Source organism: Panonychus citri, unplaced genomic scaffold (genome assembly GCF_014898815.1).
Source record: "Panonychus citri isolate SS breed McGregor unplaced genomic scaffold, ASM1489881v1 Contig00001, whole genome shotgun sequence".
NCBI classification, from domain to species: Eukaryota; Metazoa; Arthropoda; class Arachnida; order Trombidiformes; family Tetranychidae; genus Panonychus; species Panonychus citri.
In genome coordinates, this window is record NW_026515406.1 from 1,913,903 (window position 1) to 1,938,355 (window position 24,453).

At 28.8% G+C, this 24,453-nt stretch overlaps 1 protein-coding gene across 2 annotated transcripts in view; it reads left to right on the forward strand.

The window, feature by feature from the left end:
• The first annotated feature begins 1,084 nt into the window (after window positions 1-1,084).
• The window catches only part of LOC128385627 (serine-rich adhesin for platelets-like), a 29,617-nt gene continuing 6,248 nt past the window's right edge, over window positions 1,085-24,453 (forward strand). Inside the window, exons 1-3 of one of the 2 annotated variants that reach the window (XM_053344513.1) lie at window positions 1,085-2,205; window positions 22,281-22,528; window positions 22,621-22,932. In XM_053344513.1, the coding sequence (XP_053200488.1) occupies window positions 1,932-2,205; window positions 22,281-22,528; window positions 22,621-22,932 (834 nt within the window). In that variant the 5' untranslated portion in view covers window positions 1,085-1,931. Of the gene's footprint in view, window positions 2,206-21,930; window positions 22,068-22,280; window positions 22,529-22,620; window positions 22,933-24,453 lie in introns of those variants that run through there. The other variant, XM_053344522.1, reaches the window with a different exon arrangement.

Here is a 24,453-nt window from a genome sequence, read left to right on the forward strand (position 1 = left end):
TACCAACCTTTGTCTTTCACGATATGCCACAATCCACACATACTCAATTCTCATATTAAAATATCAAGGCCATTCCGGTCATTTTGTTAGGATAAGTTTTCAAGGTCATTTGATGGTCACATCGATTCAAATTAAAAAAATCAACATGTATCTAAATCACAAAGATTTCATGACTTTCATGTTCTTTGTTACGAGCAAATTAATGAAAATTGAATAAAAAGGATTCCGCCTCAAAAACGCTGTATCTCAGCAACTAAAAATGCCCAAAAGTTGTAAACTCGTAAGGAGCCTCGTGATTGCTAGTTAATTAGATTGTACTTTTCAAATCCCACTAATTGTAACAATCAACTCGATTCGATGTCTTACAAGGATAATTAGTTAATCAACTACACTGTATGGATAATAATGGTTCCTCATTGTAAATTTTTATCGGATACAATCGTTAATCTAATTAACTTGACTCAAATTTAGTTTGATCTTTCAGTTTTATGTATTCATAATGAGAATCGTGAAAAGTTCAGTTTTTTTTGAAATTTTCTTGATTGTTATTGTTAATTTGTTTTCGTTTAAATTAACCAACTAATTAATTGTTTATTTTTCCAATTTAATGAAGGGGTTCTTGGTGATTTCCTGAAAGAAGCAAGAAAAGATAATGTTACTGAGGAAAAACTGAATGAATATACTGAGACTTTATTGAACATTTTTGACTCAAACAAAGATGACAATTTACAATTGAGTGAAATGGCAAAGTAAGTAAATTAAAATCATCGATAATTTTGCTCAATTAATTTAAAACATTTTAAATTGATACTTAATCACAACTGATTGAATCAAATCCAATATCAAATAACAATATCGTTACAGTATTATGTATTACAGTTATCTCGTAACGAGATTCTCGTTATTGCTACAAAAGCATCAATAGAGTGACTATTCTCATCGATATCACAATAAATATCATGTCCAGCATCCATAAATTAGCCTGAATATTTTCCACGACAATGAACAAGTCAATTCAAACTTTACTGGAATAACAAAGTTTCCAAATTAGAAAAAATTCTTTTTTATCTCGACTCTTTTTAGTTTACTTCGAATCCACTAGCTGGCAGCACAATCGTAATTTCCAATCGAAAGGCGGGATCGTAAATAGAAGCGCTAACATCGGGATAACTCAAGTCGCTTTTGTAAAATTTATCTTCATCTTTCCTCTCTCTCTCTTTTCCTCCTCTTTCCTGTCTTATTTTTACTTTTGACTGTACAACATTAACAGTGTGTAGAATCAGTGATTGTGTCCATCGTCGGTGATAAACCAAAAAAAAAAGACAAGAACAGTTTTAGAAGAAGAGAAAAAGAAAAGATTCTTTTTTCTCCCTTTGGATTAATTTCGTTTCTCTTTATTTCCATTCAATCGGATTAATTTTGTTCACTATTAAATAACCAATTGTGTTTGTGTGCTACTCTAATGGTCATCTTTGTGTTTACACCAACAACTTGAAATGGAAATGACCAGAGAGAGAAAGAGTGACCATTAACTTGGGTTACCTTTCTTGTTACCTTATTATGTATTTCTGATAACCAAGAGAACGGATTAAAAGCCATTGTCATCCTTTTGTTTTCTATTCCAACATCGGCCATGTTGGAAATTGGATTATTCTTTTCTTCACATATTCTCCATTGTTCTTTTTAAATTGTTCTCTCTTCCCATAAATTATCTATTATTCTCTCACTATCTAATTTAATGGACATTTTCCAGTGAAACAATCTCAATTTTCTATTCTAAAGTGATGTCATTTCTTCATAGGAGGTTAACTTGTCTTTCTGGTCCTTGAGTTTCCTCTTTATACTTAACCTTTTACCTGTTGTGTTACCTTTTTTTTCTCTCTCTCTCTCTCTCATTTTTTTCTATTCTCTTCTACTAACTTTCCACCATCATGCCCGCTGTAAATTGGGTAATTGAACCGGTATTTTTAAGTAGAAAACCTTTACCACCCGATAAGGAGGTAGATGAATTAGAAGTGATTACCAATAATACTCTTGTCTCGTTGATTAAACAATTATCGTGCCTTGCCCTTATCTCCAACACCATATTCAATGAATTATCATGCGAAGTTGAATCAATTAACCAGAAAACGGAACGTCTTAAACTTAAGATTTCCAATTGTCATTCAATTGTCGCAAATCTAAACCATAAGACGGTTAAAGTTCGTAAGTAATTGTTCAACAAATTCTATTATAAATTCAACATGAACTTTGAATTTATGCTCTCTTTTTTTCCATCAAATTTTAATTATTCCAATCGATTAATTGTTCTCTCAATAATTATTCTCACTCGAAATTATCTTCTAATACATGACCTTAGATTGTGTCATTCGCAATCAATACAACCAGTTGAATTAATTAGCTTTCAACTCTCATCGAAAATCAATCTAATTGTTGAAAATTAACTAATATTTTCCAAATAGTTTAAAAATTGTCCGGATAATCAGGTTGTGACACTATCTCTCTCTCTCTCTCCATACAAATAACATTCACATTGTGATTGTCATAATGACAATTAATTAAACTGAAACCTGGTTTTTTGATTGATAACAATAATTATCATCAGCATAACAATTACGATTGTAATTTATTAGTATTGTTATTGTCCCATTCATTTGTGTCTTTAGCAGTAACATTATATTCACGATTAACAATTTAATACATTATTTTCATCCTTAATCCACCAAATCATATGTAAACTTTTGTTTACAATTAACCAATAACTGTTACCATGGACTCTTAAATAATAAATGGTAGAGAGAGACCATTATAATCAGTTGATTGCCGATATAACCAATCAACTGACCAATATAATACAGCAACAATACAATCAAATTAATTGTAATTTCATTTCTGGACAATCAGTTTTTCCTTTCAAATCAAAATACACCACAAGCAACAATCAGCTAACAAAATGTAATAGTTTTCACAAGTACAGCAGAAAGAAAGAGAGAGAGAGAGAAAACAAATCCATTCTCACCAACCAAGTAAATCAACAATCAACTGATTTCCTTATAAAAGTTGATTACAAATGTAATTACAATTATCTCTCTCTCTCTCTTTTACTTACTCAATTGTACTACCTGAACATACCCTCGTCTTACAACTTTACCTGAATTCATTGATGCGATCAGAAATATTTTCTTCTCAGACTGTACTTTTTTCACCATTACACTTTACCTTTCTGTTGATCTTTCTTTGGCTCTAAAAAGGCCCAAAGAAGGAGCATAAAAATAGACTTCTCTCCTTCTTTACTTACCTGTAGAAAACTAGTTTTTACCTCAGAAATTCTGGTTCAGACTATCATCATCATCATCATCATCATCATCAACAACAACAAGAAGCCTTAGTTTTCATTGTTGTTCAGGTAAAAATCTTTGAAGGTAAAAACAACTTTTCAATTCATTGTTGCTTCATCTTTTTATTAATACCTGTTGATTATGGTTATGATGATTATCAATTTATTACCAAGTTGAATAAACCAATTAACAAACTATCTTAACCAGGTAAAAGTAATCACAAAATTAATAATAACCATTTGTTAATTTGATTCTCATTTTTAATCATTGATAACAATCATATGCTTGTTTATCCTCATCCATTCAACATGTTACCTTTACCTTAAGTTTTTCCTTCACGCATCAACTTTTTCCAACCATTTTTTTTTCGCTTCTTCTCCTTGACGATAAAGTGAAAGATATTTAAACTCATGAAATTTGCTGTTTTCTGTTAATTTCAATTCATTTGCAACAATTTACTCAACCATTTCGATAATGTTTTTCGTGCTATTTTTGCTTATATCTAATTATCATGACGGTTACCTCATAATCTCTTGTTTTTTTTACCTTAACCTTTAGGGACATTGACACAGGAACAGTTGGTTTGTTAAGAAAATGAATTAAGGTTAATTGTTATGATTAAGACTCTTGTTATCATCATGCTGATGCAGCTTCTTCTAAGCTCAGGATGATGATGATGATGATGTTGTGATGATGCCCTAACCCTTGTTATGCTTTTTTCTCATTACAAAATTCAAGGTGTTTCCTTGATGAAGAAGATACAAAAAAGAGCCTCTCATCTTCATCTCTCTTTTCTCTCACTCATCATCACTCTCTTGTCTTCCGTTTTTTTCTCCATCGTCATCATCATAATTTTACCTGGAATTTTTTTTCCAGAGCTAATTGTCACCATAATTAATTACATCTCCACCATGATCAACCACAATCACAACTGAAATGAAGTTCATCTTTGGGCTTCATTGGTAACATGATAATCCGGATTCAATATTTGATCATTGATTAATTTGTGTTTTATCATCATCACTTTGATTAGCTTGATTAATTCAGTAACTGTCATCAATTATCATCATCTAATCATCAACTTCAATCCCTTTTCTGTCAATCACTAATCAACTTTCCTTTAACTTTCACTTGTTTAATTGTAAATACTTTCCTTTTACAATTAAACTTATCCTCATATCCTTGTAATATTTAAACCTTTACCCAGTTAATTAATAGGTTTAATTAACGTAAAATAAGTTAATTAAACTGTATAATTTATTATCCCAATCAAACGGTTTATATTCAAATTTTAAACCACCAATTTTAATTTATTTTCTTGATTACAGCAACAATTAAGTTAATGTCACTTGATTAGTGAAAATTTGTTTACAGCAAAGTTTCAATTCACCCAAAATTTACCTGAAAAGTTTCAAAACTATAATAAAATTAGCAAAAAAACTGGTTAGTTAATTACTTTGGTTATGATTGATAATTAAAAACATTAATTCATTCCACTGTTTAAATTGTTTCTCCTTAATTAACAATCAATTTGCTTATTTTTTAAACTAAATCAACCCTTTGCAGTTACAGTAAGTAAAACTATTTAAATTATTAATACAAACCATTGATCATAAGCAAATAATTCAAGTTAATACAACTTAATCAACGTGATTAAAGTTAATTATTAATAAGTTTAGGCCCCAAAAACAAATTTGTGGTTACCAATTTAAATGGCGTAATTAAAGTTATGACAAGATAATCATGATTATACTTATCAAATTACCAATTAAAATTAAATTTAGTCAGTTGTGTGAATCAATTTCAAATTTTAAACCATATTAACAGTTAAAATATCAGAATAATGATATTGGAAGGATTATCATTTATCCCTTAACCCATTGTAAATCTCATTTCTTATTAAAACTCTTAATCCCAATAGCTTAATCCGATGATGATGATGATGAGTCTTTCATTCTGGTTTCTTTTGACAAGTGAGAACCAGTTAGAAGTGATAAATAAAATACCTTGATGAAAAACCCGCTACGGATATCCGATCAACCGATAGAAAAGGTTTCCCTCCCTCCTGACACTCTCACAGTATCATTATCAACAACAATAGAGTAGAAGTAAAAAAAAAAGCCATATATATGTTTTATCCTCATCATTTTTCATCCTTCTCTCATCATCATCACTATTGTAATGCTGTTTAAATGGATCACAAGCAAACAGCTGTCTAGAGAGAGAGAGAGAGAGAGAGAGAGAGAGGAAAACGATGATGATGATGATGATGATCGTTTTTAACATGGTCCATAACCTGAAGTGTATCTTGAATAAACTCTCAAATTGTTGGTTGATTGTGATCATCAACAATTTAAAAGTAACACCAACAATCAATGTAATCATTTTCATAAAACTTACCTAATACATTGTGTGTATCTCAAGGTAACTTGAGGCCACATCGTATATGCAAAGTTACATTGAATTTCCAACAGCCTTCTGGCTTAATCATCTCTCTATCAACGGTTTTTTATCCGTGTTTATCCCTCCCTACCCTCAACCCACCCTCTGTCTCCCATCCTGTACATATGCATCTTTGTATTTATTGCCCACTTTGTATTATCATCATCATCATCATCACAGGGTAGGCCAAGTGCCACGAGTGTAATTGTCTCTCTCTCTCTCTCTTTTTGTGTATCTGTTATTTTTTCCCTCTCTCACCTTATATCATATTTACCATTGATGTAAATATGAGTTATATTATTTTAATTGTTGCATTGGCAAGTCGATTTGTTTAATTTAATTGTTGAATGTTACAATCAATTGATTTTCTTGATCTACTTACGACTTTTTGATTAAACCGTTATTCCAGATCAATTGATATCCACTAACTATTCAAACTTTTACAATGATCATTTAAATTAAATAAACTTTTTTGATTCTCTCACAACTGATTTTTAAAATATTAACTGTTCACAATTCAATTCAATTGTAATTAACTTGTTATTTACTTGTTAATTGTTAAACAATTAAAAGTAAATGTTGTAATTAACTTTCACTATTCTGTATCTACATTAAACTTTACAATACATAAAATTACAATTTAAAGAAATAGTTAATTATGGTTAATCAAATTTGATTGTAACTTTTAAATATTTGTTCAACTTAATTCAATTGTTATTATTTAAAGATAAACTTTTACTTGGCAATTTAAATACTTACCTTAATAACAATCAAGACAACAATCAATTTTAATCATTAACTGGTCACTATTATTTTTAATGATGAAAAATCTCAATGATTATTATGATTACTAAATCATCATCATCAAATTATTTAATTTAATGATCCAAATCTTAAACTAAACTTTAATCACCAACAATTAACCTAAACAATGAAAAAATAAAACCAAATTAAATTCAAAATTAATCACAATTTACAAAATATCAAATATCATCATTAACTTAAGAGCTAATAATTAACTATCAATATTTAATCAACTTCATTTCTGATCATTTCCTTTAGTCTGTACATATAACAATCAACAGATAAAACAATTAACTTGATTATATAACAATAATAATCATCTGTAAAACCGGAAACACTTCATCATGATGATCCGTAAAGATTAACAATTAACAAGAAAATGAGATGCAATTAACTTTAGCCCTTAATCATTTCCTGTAGATTCCTATGTAAATATATTTACAGTCAAGTTGATGTATTATCACCTTGATTGTATTACCTTAATCATGATTATGATTGAGACCCGAAAGTCCATAGGTTTTTGATTAACCGGAAACAAGGAAACAACAAAACCTTGACATGACCTGGACTTTGATAACAATACACCTTAGATCAACATTATTATCAACAATAAGGTCACACCGATGGGCAATAATATACAAAAGGACAAAGGTAACATTTACCTTTGGCATAACAATAAAATGTATCACTAAGTTTACCTGGTTGATTGTCTCACCCTAGGAGGTTGTAATCATCCTGGAACAATCAACTGATGATGATTATGATAATAGTGACTCTTAAATCATCTTGAATTGTTTATTAGTTTTTACCCTGAGGGTAATGTTACAAGATGATGATGATGATGATGATGATAAACATGCCAAAACCATCATGATGATGATGATGGAAATTTGAATTTATTGTTTGACCAGAAAAAACTTATAATATGATTTGTTTCTTGTTAAATTCAATTGATCAATTTTGATTGTTTGGTCAGGTCTCAGGTCACTTTGTGGTCAAACATTTTTCTATCTCTTCATTGTTAACCTTGATTGTAGTTTAATTTTTTGTTCATTATTGTCTATCCATGATGTTGATGTTGAGATTCAGATTTCGGTGGCGTGATTGTTGTGACTCGTTGATTGTTGTTGAAACTATTTCTTCGTGATGTTAATCATCCTGGGAACCTTAAATTGTAATATGAAGCAATTTAACAATTTACCTTTACCTGTAGTTACCTGTCTTCATCTTCAACCATTAGCATCACCACCAACAACATCATCAATAGCATTAGTGATGTGTGTTGATTGTGATTAATATACAATAAGCAAATTTAAATTATCAACTTAAATTGTATCCAGTGTGTTGATGATGATGGTTATTTAAATTGCTTTCTATCTGATTGTAATTGTGACTATTTTTAAACTCATTTTTTCATCATCATCATCATCATCATCATCTCCTAACTCTCATTGTTGAGTTAGATTTTAGCATCTCTCGAGCAAACAATTAACCTTTTTTTCTGAATCATTAATTGTTCATCTTTATCAACTAATCATCAACACCATTGACAGTTGAGGGAGTATCAACATCTTCACCTTGAAAATTAAGTTAATTGTTAATTTCTCATGTTGATTCAAGATAAATTCATGATATTATGAAAAGCTGAATGATTGAAATCTCTCCTGTTGTGAGGATGATTATGATTGTAATGTTAATGATGGTTGATTATCATCATCATCATCATCAGATTCAAATCTGAATCTGAATCAATTTTGAATTGTTGATTGTATTCAACAATTGAATTTCTGATTAGATTAATCAACTTTTTGAACATTTTGTTTTTCTTACCAACAATCAACCAGAAAATTTCAAGTAAAATCTTGAAATTGTTAATTCGTTGAAACCTTGAGATTTTCACTTTGATTACTGATCAACAATCAATTCTAATTCTGTTACTAATCAATTGTTTCCACTCTAATACTTTAACTTAATCTCTCATTTGAATCAACTAATCACTTGGAATAATTTAGAAACAAAATCAATCACAATCATCTTGGTCATAATTATGTTCAACAATCAATTTACAAGGTTTAATATCATCAAAATGATTTGACTGTTGATTAGTGAATCAGACAATTAATCAAATTGTGATTCGTTCCAATTGATTATGATTATGTTTGAAAATCAATGAATTAACTGGTTAAAGTTAATTGTCGACGGAAAATCAATTAATCATCTAACCAACATTAACATGACTAGTTAGTAGTTAATTGTGAACTATTAACTCAAGCAAACAATTAATCAATCAATTAGATTGGAAAATTTTTTGTTTTAAAACATTTAAAAAAATACACTGATTTCAGTTTTAATTGTTTAGCCTCATGTTAATTTTTGAACAACAATTAATTATCCTGTCAAACAATTAACTTACCAATGTTGATGATTTATACTTATATTGTTGGCCTAATAGTGTCAAGTTAATCCCCGACAATTAAGTTCACTAACCATGAGGCCAAATCAACTGAACGGTTAATTGTTACATTAAAATTAATTCGTTGGTGAAAATTAGTTGATCACAATCAATAAGTTAATTGCAATTTAATTTATGGTTGAAATTTTAATTGTAAGTTTGCTATGATGATGGTGATCAAACGTTAATTATTATCATTAATTTGATCACCATAATGCTGTTAATTTAATTGTAACAATCAAGATAATCAACGGAAAAGTTAATCACTAACCATCATTGAAATTAAGGTTCTGAAATGATCAAATCAATTGATCATCATCATGTTTAATCATAAATAGTTGGTGTTAATGATTAAGTTACTTTAACGATTAAACATTAACTTTGATTGTGAATTTTGATTAACTGTTACAACTGAATTAAAGTTAATCAACAACAAAAATTGTGAAAAAAATATCTTTGGGTGTGACATGGATTAAATTACCTGGAGCAATTAACATTAAGATTTTAATTTTTGTTAGATATCCGAAAGTAAATCAACTAATGCACAATTAGTTAATTGACTTAATCAACTTGCAGGTTAATTAACAATTTCACTCACGTTGATTGTAATCATTTTATAATGTTTCTTACTATCAACAAGATGAATTGAGATAATTAGATGAATCAAAATGAAATTTGGACAATCAACCAATAGCTTTTGTTAATCAACTTTAAATTGTTACCTTAATCATTGTCCATACAGACAATTAACTTGAAGGTGTCACTAAACCTATGAGATTAAATTGTTATAATCAACTAATTTGTTACTCTTAATTGTTAACAGCCTCTCCTAATTGTTAGTGACCATAATCTGAATAAACTGTTAATCAATTCAACATCCAAACCATTTAATTTACTCAATGAAATTAAGGCAAAAACGTCAAACAATTTAGCTTATTATTAAGCTGATTAATTGGGCGTGTTAATTGTGATTAACATGAAGAAATTAAAACTTTGGCTTATTTTAATTACAATTAAATCTAATCACAAAGAAATTACCTCAACAAAAAAGGGTTAGGTTAACCTGTTTTTTTCTGGTTCCTTTTGTTTATCTACAAATAACTAATCACAATCAACTAATTGTTACTTTTTAAATCATGATTTTTATTACCAGACTATCAAAAAAAAATGATCATTAAAAAAAGTACCCAAACAATTAGTGATTAAAACTAATCAAAATCTTTAAATTGTTAATCCTGATCACTTTCATTATTATTCAAACATTTTCAGGAGTGTTGTTGAAGATTATTAATTCAATTTGATTAACAATTAGTTTTCACAAGAAAAAGTTTCCAATTAACAATTAAGGATTCGGAAAAATTGATTGATAGCTTTTAATTTGATTTCCTATTCATTGGCTACAAATTTAATCAAATCAATTGATGATTATTGTTTCAAGAATATGAGCTAAAAAATAATAGTAAAATATACTAAATGATTAACTTACCATGTACATGTAAATCATGATAATCAAATGTAATTAATTTAATTTGATTCTAGTGTCTAAATTGGTTTAATTTTGGCCAATCAATTTCATCTCAAACATCAGGGAGTCAAATTTTCATGTCAACTTACCTGGTGGGATAACTTTGCCATCTCATCCTCATCATATTACATTAATATCAACGTGGTAAAGATGATGAGGATGATAAGATGATGAAGATGATGAAGATGATGATTCCTCATGTAATATATATTACATTTAAATATAATTGACATTGATACAAGTTATTACATTGATAATCTTGACAGTTGATCCATTCATGTTTAATATTATCTCATCTTGGATCCAAGATGAATTGACCATCAAATACCCTCCTTAATTGTGATAATTAACATTGTCACAACCAAATTAATTGCTATTCAAATAGTTGATCATATTAATTTAAATTCTTACAATTTGTTCATTCATTTCATCTTCTGGTTAATGTTGACTTGTTGTTGACCAGAACCTAAGACTGGACATCAAGTTGAGTTGGGAAAAAAAATTTTCCCTTTAAGATTAACTAACTAATAAATTGTGATTACAAAGACGATGATTGTTATTATGATTTATTTTGATTAGTTGATTGTTACTTGTGTATGTTGTTGTTGTTGTTTTTTTTTGCTCACTGGACAGTAGTTGCCCTTTGACCATTGTGATTGTGTTGACCATTCACTTGATTGACTTGAATACAATAGCCCAGCGGGTAAATTGTTGATTAGTTTTTGTGTTGATCGTTTTACTTTTGGTCAATCTTTTCATGTTTACAATTTACCTGATCATTGATCATAATCTAATCAACTTACTTGTTAATTATTTAACATGATGACCAGTTCACCTTAAATATCAATTGCCTGAGGCTATTTTAAAGTTCACCTTCTAACTTCACTGGTCATTAATTATAACTTTATCACCTTTGAACATTGATCTGTCCAAATAAAGTCCATTGACCAATGGATAGTTGCATGAAACTGATTAGTTAATTGTTGTCTGATTGTTGTTAAAATTCATATATATTTATCTCAATATGATTAATGATGAAAACAAAATTTAGTCAATCAATTGGTTAGTTTATCAATTTCAAAGTTAATTGTAAATCACTAATTGTTATTGAGATAAAAAGTTGATCATGATGATAAATGACAATTTCGTGACAATCAACTGTTAACGAAATGAAAAACAACCAAGCCAACAGTTTAGTTTTAATCAAATACTAATCCAATTCTTAATCATGATTAAGTTAATCGTGTCAATCATGATTACCTAACAAGGTGTGTGTCACAATTAACACTCAACTTTGATCAGTGTTTGCTTTTGGTTACCTTTCAATGTTAACAATCAGTTGATTGTTGGTTTCTTTGATTGTGTTTATAATACAATTGACCAGAAAAAAAAGTCAACTTAATTGTTAATCATCATTGTCAAGGTTAATCATTTGTATTCACGGTAACTTGATTATCTTGTAAATTTCCTGTTCTCACAATCAATTCAAACCTGTTTGTCTCTTACAACTGAATTAACTTTAATTTCCTTTGCAATTAATTAATCCACAATTACTTTTACCATAAGCAAGTTAATCATCTTCATCACGGTGTAATAATCAAAACAATTTAATCACAATTGTCTTTGTCTTTCTTAATCCTGATTAATAAGTATAGTAATAATTTCAATTAATGTGAGTTTAACTAAACCAGCAATTAACATTTAATTAATTAGTTAAATCACTTTCCAATCATATCTAACAATCAAATCAACCTTATCTATGTAACAATTACCTTGTATTACATTTGAACAATTAGTAAATTGTTTTTAATTTTGTTTACTGATTAGAAACTTTTCTAATTGTAATCTGAATACACTTACAATTAACTAACTAATTGTTGTTGATTATAATTAATTAACTTACGTGACTCTGATAATCTTAATCATATTAGATTCTTAGTAACATCAATTAATTTTGTTTCAAATTAAATCACAACAATTAACTTCAATTTCTTGGACGAGTTTCATTTAATTAAGTCTGTTTTTTTACAATTTGAATCAGTTAATTGTTAATGAGTTTTGATGGACAATTTAACTTGATAATCTAAATAGAATCAAAGTTAATTTGATTTTTTCAATCTTCACAATTAACTTTTTCTAATATTATTCAAACCCAACAAGTTAAACTATTATGATTAATATTTGATCAACTGGTTAATTTACTAATCGTGATTATGGTTAATATAATTTTCACGGATTAAATTAACTTCATGATTGAATAATTAACCAGTTAACAATCAACTAACTAACTTGCGATTTAATTATTAGCCCAAAAGAAAATTGCAACAAAAAAAGTAAATACAAATGTCTATTTACCTTTGTTTCTTGTTAATTGTTAACAATCAAAAATCTTAATTACAATTGTAATCTTAATCTTTAATCATGATGATAATCTCTCTTTCTTAAATCATCATCACTAATCAAAAATCAACAATAAAGTTCATAACTAATTGTTGCCATAATCAAGCCAATTCATTAGATGAACAATTAAAATTGCAAATTGAAACAAATTACAAACATTGATAAGTAAATTGTAGTTACTTTTAATTATCATTTCAAATAAAATAAAAGCCCAATTGTTAACAATTAAACAAAGAAAAATAATCAAAAATAGTTAATCAACTAATTGTAAATCATTAAAAAAAAAAATAATCAAATGAACATAATGATTAGTGTTTGTGAGCTCGACAATATCAAGAAGCTAAAAGTTACATTGGGAAAAAAAGTTTAATCACCTGAATAGTTTTCGGCTCAATATCAAATGATGATGACCTTTGAGTGACCACTGGTCAGCCGTGGTGCCAACCTCCTCCAAATCCACCCCCAGAACCCAAGTTCCAGTGATTAAGCCAAGTGTTATAAGCTGGACGATAATAATAAGGATAATAATTGGGGAGAAGGTGATAATTTGAATAACCGTTGGAAAATCTTGTCTTCAAGAATCGTTGATAGTAATTAGGTAATTTCCTAATTAACTTTGATTCTCCAGGTTTAATTGTTTCCATATAATGATTACCAGTTAAATCAGCAATTAACATGAAAAGTACGACAATTAACCAGTTCTTTAATTGTATCACCATCATGAGTTTGATTAGGATGCGAAAAACAAGGATTACAATTAGAATTGTAAAATGATTAAACTAATTGTGATTGAATTTCATTTAATCACTTTAATTGATTAATACAATCAATCATCATTCAGCTCTACTGGATTATTTGATTAACATCACAATAATTAATTTGATTGATGTGTTAATCAATGGATCCATTAATCTGTTGATTAATATTGTTTTCATCAATTTAAAATTGTTTAATTGTTTCAATGAATATTGATTAACTTACCATCATTTTTAATCTCTTGCCAATCAGTCTTAATTGTTTGATAGAAACTAGAAAATTAACCAACAGCAATTAGTTAATCAATCACAACGGTTTACTTAATCACTGGATAAGTAGTTTCAATTTTTAAATTGTTCAACTTTTTTCTGCTCACCAACAATTAACTTTGATAGCGATTTGATTATTGACTTGATGTTAACTGATTAAATTAACTTAATCAACTACAATTTGTCTGATTAATTTCTAGAGATCAAATTGATTGCAATTAATTTTTTAATCGAGTGCAAAATATTTACTTGTAATTCAATTGAATTAACTTTGCTCTTCACCTTAATTTTTCTGATAATCTGTTAATTGTTATGATGTTGATTAAGTAAATTTCATTGATCTCATTTGTTAATTTTGCGCTGATTTCAAATAATCAACAGTGTTAATTGTTAACGACTCACATTAACAGGAAGTTAATTGTTCAATTTACAACAATTAAAACTGATCTTTATTGGAGATAAATTCGTAACGATTGATTTGATTAACAAAAACGCTCACAATTGATCAGCTAAATCATTGACCATTGGCAAGAAATAGATAGGACAACAATTAACTAATCAACTGAAGACAATTACAAGTTTCCTTAGGACAATTAGTTTTTTTCGTGTTGCAACAATTTGATATCTTAATTTACATCCGCAGCAATTTAATCACCATTAGCAATTACATCACAATCTATGTGATAAAAGTTGACATAGATCAAGAAGATAATGATAACTTTAATCAACAATTAAGTATGATAATAATATGGTTAATTTAAATTGTTGATGATAAAACGTATCATCATCATTTAGTATTCACAATTTAAAAGTTACAACTGTTTAGTTTTAATGGCTCTTTATTTATATTGTTAATCTTAATCTCTCTTGATGATGATTAAGATAATAATAATAAAGAAAAGATGATAAAGATAATGATGATGATGATTAAGATGATGAGGATTTGATGGCTAAATCCAATTCCCCTTTGTGATAAGAAGTAAATTACAATTAGATTGATCTACCACCCACTTTTTTTATCTCCATCTTAATCTTCATCGCCAACGTAATGTTAATAAATTGTTACCATAGAAGAGGATAAATGATGAGAGAATCATAGTTATCTTCATCATCTTTCCTCTCTCTCTCATCTTGAAACCAGTCTTCTCATTCAGCTTACGGCGGTTTCTTGGTGAAAAGGAATCACGAAAATATCTTCACATTTAACATCCTCATCTTCATCACAAAGCTAATCTTTTCTCTCTCTCTCTCTCTCTCTCTCTTCTCAATGGTTATCCCATTGACTTTGATTGTTACCCTGTAAGTTAATCACACTACTCGTTATCCTTGATTTGCTTTTATTGTTTTCCATTGATTTCGAGATAATTTTCATGATATAAAATGATCATGAAAAGTTAAACATCTTCATCCTATGATAAACTTAATGAACCATTTTCCTGATAAATCCTTTTAATCTAAATTCATATAATAATCTTCATCTTAATCTGATCCTATTAAATTATCAACTTTCCAAGTACTCGAGATAATCTTTTAAAGTTTCAATTGAGATTCTTTCATCATCTACATTAAAACTAAGATATTAATCATAATCTTAATCACCATGATTATCAACTGGTTCCTTATGAGTTAACTGAATGAGCACATGAGCCCTTACCTTCATCATCATCATCATCAGAATTGCGATCATTGTTCATACAAAAGGAGGAGGTAAATTGATGATGATGATGATAGAGAAATTTGAAAAGATGATAATAGTTAAGTCAATATTGATGATGAGGATGATAAAGATAATGATGAAGATGATGAAAAGTTTTGTTAACTTCCCATTGTATCAGCATCTTTTTTTCATATTATTTGGAGAGCAACTTGTGAGCTCTATTTTTTGTGGTTTTTTTGTGGTTCCTTTTGGATGATAATATATCAACAATCAAGCTTTAATTTTACTTTTCAATCATCATCATAATGATGATGATGATGATGATGATTATCATCCTCATCTTCCTCCTCCTCCTTATTGGTGCCGCTCTTGTCTTTCAAGTACCTTTTCATTACAACAGGTAAATCCAATGGATCCTTTTGTGAACAGGAAACATTAACTTTGTTGGAGAAACAAAATTATTACCTTGATTGTAATTTAAAGGCCTTTTGATTGTAACCAATCATCAACCATTTTCAATCAGTGATTAACTTTCACAATTTAAGTTAATCATTTTTCTTTCACCTTTAATTATGTTAACTTTTGAATGCCAGTTAAATTGTTGCTAATAATTGATAATCATCATCAAGTAAATTGAATATATGATTTTCATTGAATTACTTTTTCAACGATTCAGTTGATTAGTTAATCAATCAAATGTCTTATGTTAATTGTACTTTTAGATTAGAAGATTAAATCAACAATTAATGTTATATATTTATGAATATCAATTGTTAGTCTCGTATTTAAATGTTAATTGTAACTGATTTGTTTCAAAAATCATTTAAATTGTTTGATTGATGATTGGAAAAGTTTTAGTTAAACTTATTAATCTGATTACTGTTGATTAAGTTTATTTTTCCAGTTAGTGAATCAAGAAAAAAAAACTGAATTACAATTAAGTATTTAAAAGTAATTAAATTTTAATCATATAAATAGAAGGTAAAAAAAGTGAATCAAATTAATTCACTAATCATCAACAATCATGATAACTAATCATGATTAAGTTAAATTGTAATACCAAAGTAAAAATGATATTTGTAAATTCAAAGTGATAACAATTTACCTTAAAATTATTAATAATAATTCATTGAACTAAATGTTGATTAACTTACAATTAATTAATCATGATAACAAACAGCAACAACAATTTATAGTATTAAATTGTTACCATGTTGAAAAAAAAAATGAATTGACACAATTTAATGTAAATCAGGACAAAATCAGTTAATTGTTTAGGTCAGTAAATGGTCAACATGGTGAACCAAATCATGGAAACAGTTAATTAAATTAAATCAACATCCTTGTCCAGGTAAATAGGTGTGGGCGATGTTACTTTCATTTGGACATCACTTTGCCCCACCCTTGTTTTGTTTAGCATCCTCATCACTTCCGGTAAATCATAATCATCCTCATCCTTTACCGTGAATGAAACAGCAATTAACTTTTTAACCATTTAATTAGCTTTTCAATTTCATAGTAATTAATAAAAATCATCATTACACTTACGTTTTAATTTCATTTGAATAAAAAATTCATGATTACTGTTGATTGTTAAGTTAATTGTTCAATTAACTAACTGTTGGTTAAATCATCTTTATCCTTGAGTGTCTAACTTTTTTTTTGTTAATTTACTTTGATTAACAATTAACAGAATCATTTATTCATTTCATTTTTTAACCAACTAATTTATTAATTAATTATTTTGTTTTTCTTTATTACTACTTAATGAATATTAATTAATTGTTTTAAATGCTATTGTGTTTTAATCATAATTTTAGTAGTTAGTTAATTGTTGTTTGTCATGTTGGTTACAACCCAATCAAATGATTTACCTGTAAAAGTTAATTAGTTGACCTTTAATCATTACAAAGAGCCAGAGTTAATTGTTTACTGTTTGTAAATATTGTTGGTTAACTAATTAATCATGATACTATTTTTGATTATTTAAATTGCTCTAGGCAATGATTTGACCTAATATCAGTGTTAATATTACAATTAACAAATTGCTAACTTTGATTAACAATATTATTATCATTAACTGTTAACTTAATCAATAATTAAAAGGTGAGGTTATTTAACAATTAGGTTGGATATGGTTAAGTGTTAGTTTAAACACCGTTAATTATTATCAACCCAATAGTTAATTGTGATCAGTGAATTTATAATCAACTTGATAAAAATGATCAATACAAATATTGAAAATTTAACTGGATTTATTTGCTATTTGGTAACAATTAAAGGTTAGTAATAGTTTGGATTATGTTAAATTGTGATATTGATCACGATAAGAACCAAACAATTAGCTAATTGTTGCAATATTAGTTTGTTTTGATTCCCATGATTAGGAAAAAACCTTGACGATTAAATTGTCTGATTATAAGAATATTAAATGAACTGAATTATTATATCAATGATTTTAAACTAAATTGTTGATTGACTGTCAAAAGTAAACAATCAATTGATTGTAATCAAAATGTGAACAGTATAAAGAAAAACCTTCAACAAATCCCAATAATCTTTGTTGATCTAATTGTTGTTGTTTTGTTAAAGTCTTTCAGCTGATCAAATATTATCATTATAATTGTTAATCTAAATGGTTGATTGTTTATTTAAACGATTAAGTATTGATCCAGAATTTAGTTGACGATTAAGGTGAATTTATGATTAAATTAACAGAGAAAATTGAACAATTGATTCTAAGTCACGTTTCTCAATCTTTTAAGACGTTAAGAATAATGATGAAAATGGAAGAGAGAAGAGAGAGAGAGAGAGAGAGAGAGAGAGATGCTGATGATGAACATGATGATGAGGAAGATAAATTTTCTGTCTTAACTTAAAGAGAGAGAAAAATGATCTTCTTACCTTTTCTCTCTCTCACCTATTCGATAATAGCCTCAGGGTCAGAACCAATGTTAGCTAATATATGCTTCTATTTTGACCTCACCCATGTAAGCGGCCATTTTATGTTCGGATGATAAGAAGATGATAAAGAAGAGAGAGAGAGAGAGAGAGAGAGAAAGGGAAAGATGATGAACCTTAAACGAAAAGACCAAAAAAGGTGAAAAGGCGTTGGTTTGAATTGCGAACGCAATCAACTAACTAGTTAATCCAGTTGATCATTTGGATGTTAATTGCAAAGAGAAACGGAAGATGATGATGAGAAGGATGATAAAGAAAGAGAAAGAAAGACTAAAAGAAATCTACAAGGTGAATTGATAGTAATAAATTTTTCCTTCTCGTAATTTTATCTAATCAAGTGAATCATTTCAAAGTTTAATTACGATTTGGACTATTAACTTTATTATTGTGGTCGGTTCATTGCAATTATCATCTTAATCTTGACTAATACAATTGCTCTTAATAAATTGTTACCTCTGGTAAATTAATTAATCTTAACAATGTTGGTGGTCAGTCGGATCCATTCAAGTTGCAAGGGCAACAAATAGTACATGATGTTTATTTTGACAGAAACAATTAACTAACATTTAAGATTCAAAACTTATTATCAGAATAATAATCATATCAATTACATAGATTAGGATATTGAAACCGATTAAAATTGTAGATTATCAGAACTGAATTATTCATTCAAGGTCTAATTTCACCGGAAAAGGAAAGTCTCACCTCGATCACCATGCAGAGGGATAAGAGGAAGAGTGAGAAAGGAGGAGGAGGTGAAGATGAGGATATTATTCAAGAATCTAGTTCCATGGAAAAGGCCAACGCCTATGGAGGGTGGAAAAGTCTCTCTCTCTCTCTCTCTGGTTCCAAGTTTTTGTGGGTGTTGTGGGAGGTCCAGGGGTGGGTCATACGAAAGGTAACCCAGAGAGGAAATTGTTGTTTGTTTACTTTTCCAGGTTCTTATTGTTTCCTATGGTAAATAGTGACTTCTATTTTTGTCCTTCTTCATCTTCCTTGTCACTATTTTTCCCTTCGCCTCTGGAAATTGTAGTTTACAGTTTGTCCCATGAATTTACCGTTACTCTAAACTCTGTTACCAATATAAACTTTGTAAACTATTTCTGTGTATTTGCTGGTTATTCATATTTCAGATAATCATTATCATGACATATCTTAGATCCTTAATCTCTAAATTCAGCTTATATCATGATTCTTGTTGATGATCATCTTAGTTTATTATAATGATTGATGATCAATGAATTTAGGCTCAATTCTGTATCCTCTCGGTTGATTGTTGTTTACCTCATTTAATGATTAAGATAAACATGATAACAAGATTATCTCATCATGATCATCATTGTTTCATTATCATCATGATCATCATTTTTTTATATATTAATCTGTATTGTCCAGTGTGATTGTTAATCAAATTGATGTTTCTCTTTATCATCAGTAAACAATTTAAACAATCAAAACATATAGTCAATTGTTGTGTCAATGTCATCGTAATAATATCATCATACCAAAGGCTTTATAATCTTTAGATCATAGCTCACTTAATCCTCTTTCTTTATCATCCCTTATCATCATCATCATCAACAACTAATCTCTTTCCAATCAAATGACAATCAGATTTTCATGGTAAAGTAAATTCTTGGCAATAGTTTATCATGACAATCGTTTATTGTGTTTTTCCAATTCAATAGAATTTTCTGTTCATCTCTCAACCAAAAACTCACAACAATTAACTTCGATGGTTAAATTTGATTGTTCACAATAGATTTATCGTTCAACGATTGTTCTGATGTTCTAATTTGAGAAGAAAAAAAATATATTCTATCCAACTTGGTAAACAGAATTTCGAATAGAAAATTTTTAAAAATTCTTTTTTTTTCTTCATAATTATCTTGATAGAATCATGATTAACATGATATTTGATGAAATTTTAACGCCCAGGGGCGAAAGATATTTACATGAATATGAATGAATCTTGATGGAGGGAAAGTCGTTATCACCTGATGATCAAATAGCATCTAAATACATTATATCAATACAAGAACAGATGAATATGATTTGTTTTCATCTTCTCATCATCTTTGAGTTTTATCATTTTCTTTGCTCATCATTATTGACTTTCAATTGAGGTGACATGAGATGTGTGGGCAGTGATGGCTACTATTAAGCCAGAATAAAAAACCAACAGCTACTAAAGATGAAGATGATGAAGATGATGATCCATTCATTTGTCTTCCTTAATGATGATTACTTTTTGGAAACTCTCATCATGCAAAGTTGAACATATAAAAAGTTTTTACAGGTAATCAAGTTGATTAGTATGATAATGAATCTTGTTTAGAACCACAATTAACTTTTTTTCTCTCTTCTCAATTCCAATGAATTTATGTTTATATGAATTAAGATGATGTTTGGAAAACTTTTTTTTTTATGTAGGAAGTTGATGTTATAGTGATAATATTGGCACGATCATAGGTACACCTTGATGTTCAAATAGGTAGATTGACAATTAGAGCGTAAATCAAGTAATAATAGCAAACCATTTTCATTGTGAACAATTAACAATTTGTTAGATTAATTGTTGATGTTGTTGATTGTGTTTTATTGTAATATTGTGAAAGAGATGAACCTAAAGGTGGAAAAAGGAAATGGTCAAACTGGTTAAACACCCTGAAGACTTGACCTCAAAGAAGTGAATGTAAATCAAGATTCCATTCAGTTAACTATTGTTATCTACTGGTCATCTTACCTTTTCTTGATCCTCGGACTCTCACTAATCTCCAATAAATCACTGAAATCGCCAGGAAAATTAACACAATCGTCAAGATAATCGCCAACAATTTAATATAAAAAACTGTTTCCTCTGAAAGAGTTGAATTGTTCAACTTTTCCAATAATATTTTAGTTAATTTGATTGATTTATAAATCAATGAAATCATTTTTGTTAATTGTTTACAGGTGAATTACACTTTACTGTTATTTAGATTAACAATCAAGTTAATTGTTACTCTTTGGGTTTTTATATTGATTTATTTTCTCGTACTGATTGTCTGTGACAGTAATAATTAGGTAACTAGATTAACCTTTACCTTGATAATTATTATCAACAATTAAAACCAGCATATCCGTTATACTGGTATTCAAATTGTTGATGTTAATCAGATGATTATCAACAATTAATCAGTTTACCGATTTGATTGTTAATCAACTAATCAATCAGAGCTTTTTTTCTTGATAATAATGATTATCAAAGGTAATTAATCAATTATACATTTCCTTTTAATGGTCACATTGATTACCAACTATAGACTTAAATTGCTTTGGTAACAATTTAATGCTCGATGATAATTATTATCATCATAAGTTTTGATTGCTTGATCATTTACAATCACAATTATTTGTTTACCTTGAAGGTAAATTCATTTTTCACTTTAACAAATCAATAGAAAGCTAATAACAATTAAAGGTAAATTGATAATAAAAACAGTATAATGATTAACCTCAGGTTGTTAATTGTTGAAATATAATTAATATAATTTGTTTGGTGTAAATTTAATTTCGTGCCAATGTGATAATTATTACAAAAGGGAGAGAGATGATTAACCTCATCGATTGGAATTATTATCTTAACTGTAATCAAATTGAATTCTAATTGTAACATTTTGTTTCTTTTTCTTAGCTCTTGGGACAATTAACGATTTCATGAGGATCACTGACCACTTCAAGGTGACTCGCGAGATGACCAGTAACTTATTCACACCGGAAAAACGAGCCCCATGTATCCAATATGCTTATGAAAAAGCATCGATTTCACCGATTAATCAATTTAAATTGGATGATTACAAGCATCTTAATGGCTACTTAGGGTCACCCTTTTTCGCCGACACCAAGAGTAAGGTTGAAATCCTTGAAATTGAACAACAAAAGGTAAATAAAACTGACCAGTTGACCTTTAACTTATGATTGATTGATTATATTAATTTCAATTTGTTTTTGTTTCTTTCCTTTGAAATGTTCAGCCTGAGAAATTGGCTCGAGCTGTTAAATTACCACGAACAGTGTTGATTGAGAAAGTTAAAACACCGATAACAGTGACCAGAGGTGATACCACAACCTTGACCACTACTAATTTTAACAACACAATTCTTAATTGTGATGGAATTAATCATTCAATTAATGTCTATGATGAACCTGATGTTGATTCAATTTATCAACTACCTTCACCTAAAGAGGTTACTGAAGCTCTTGCTCAGGAATATCCAGCTTCATTTATTCCCATAGATGTTTCCAGTTTCCAGCGAATGTCCAGTTTTCGCCGGTCACTTATTCACGTAAGTTTTATTCTCATCACATCAGTTAATTGAATCGCAACATCATCTCGAGTCTATCTTTCTCTCTCTCTCATAAGGTCAATTAGAGATTATCTATTAACAGTAGCGGAATATTTTCATTTATATAAGTCAAAATGAAGATGAAAAGGAAGTCTCTATCTCTCTCTCTCTCTCTCTCTCTCTCTCTCGCTTACCACAGAGCCGGAAGTAGATTAGTCCCAGTGTAAATATAGCGTGAAAGAAGCGTGAGAGTTAATGAAGATGAGGCTAAAAGATGAAGTTTACAGTTACAGTTATTTTGGAGGAAGAAAATGAGATGAGACCCTAGATAAGCATATGAGAGTGGGAGGGAGAGAGAGATATGTTAGAGTAAATGATGCAAATGGATAATGATGAAAAGATACAAAAGAAAGAGAAAAAATAGACTCGATTGTAACTCTATGTAACTAAATAAAGGACAGAGAGAGAGAGAGAGAGAGAGAGATGATAAAGATTGGAGGTGGAAATAAATTTCCATTGTGGTTTGGATGATGATGATAATCTATTGTTATTGTAGATTTTCAATCTATTATCAAGGGTTAGATTAATTTCATCCCATTGATCCTGAAAGTAATCAAATTGATTTTGAAAATGGAATCAAAATTTCATCAGCTAATCATCAATTTTACCTTATTAATAAACTAGTCTAACTCAACCTCCGTCATGAATCAAATAAAACTTTCAATATTAATATCAAAATGATTCTGAATATACCATCATGTAAAATTGTTATCACAATAGTTTTACGATTAAAGATTAATCATAAAAACTGTTCAACCAAACAATTTATTGATTGACAATTTAACTTCCCACTAAGGAACAATTTATCTATAGAAATAGTCATTTTCCAATCAAATGATTTTCATCTCTCTCTCTCTCTCTCTCACCATCATCATGATGGCTGAATGATGATAAGTAATAAACTGAATGAATTGTGATGAAATAAAAGGTAACATGTTGTAAAAAAAAGGTAATAGTTTGATTCCCATGTTGACCATAGACTAGCGAGTGGTCATTTATTTTCAGAAATGAGCTGACCTGGTCAATTTTGATGGTAGAAATTGAAAGAGCGGGAAATTTTCATCTTCCAGTTGATTGACTTGAATCATTATTGTTATTACCTTTTCTTTGAATCTCCTCCAAAGGTTGATGATAAAAAAAAGGAAGAGAGAAAAAAGTTTTCTCCAATGAAAATAATATCTTGGTGATAATCATGATGATGAAGATGAGGATGCGTAAGGTATCACCTTGATTGAACGCATGTAAATTCAGTGTTAATGATAAACCTTTGGGTTGATTAAACCGTTAGTTGATTGTTGCAATTTCACTGAAACAGTTTCACTTTGTTTCTCTTCCTTATAACATCATTATCATCCCCAATTAAATCTCATCATCATCGTTTACCTTTCTCATCATCTTATCTTCATCTTATTCTTCATCCGTAACTATTATCTTTTTCAGCCTCTGTAAGTTCATCATCTC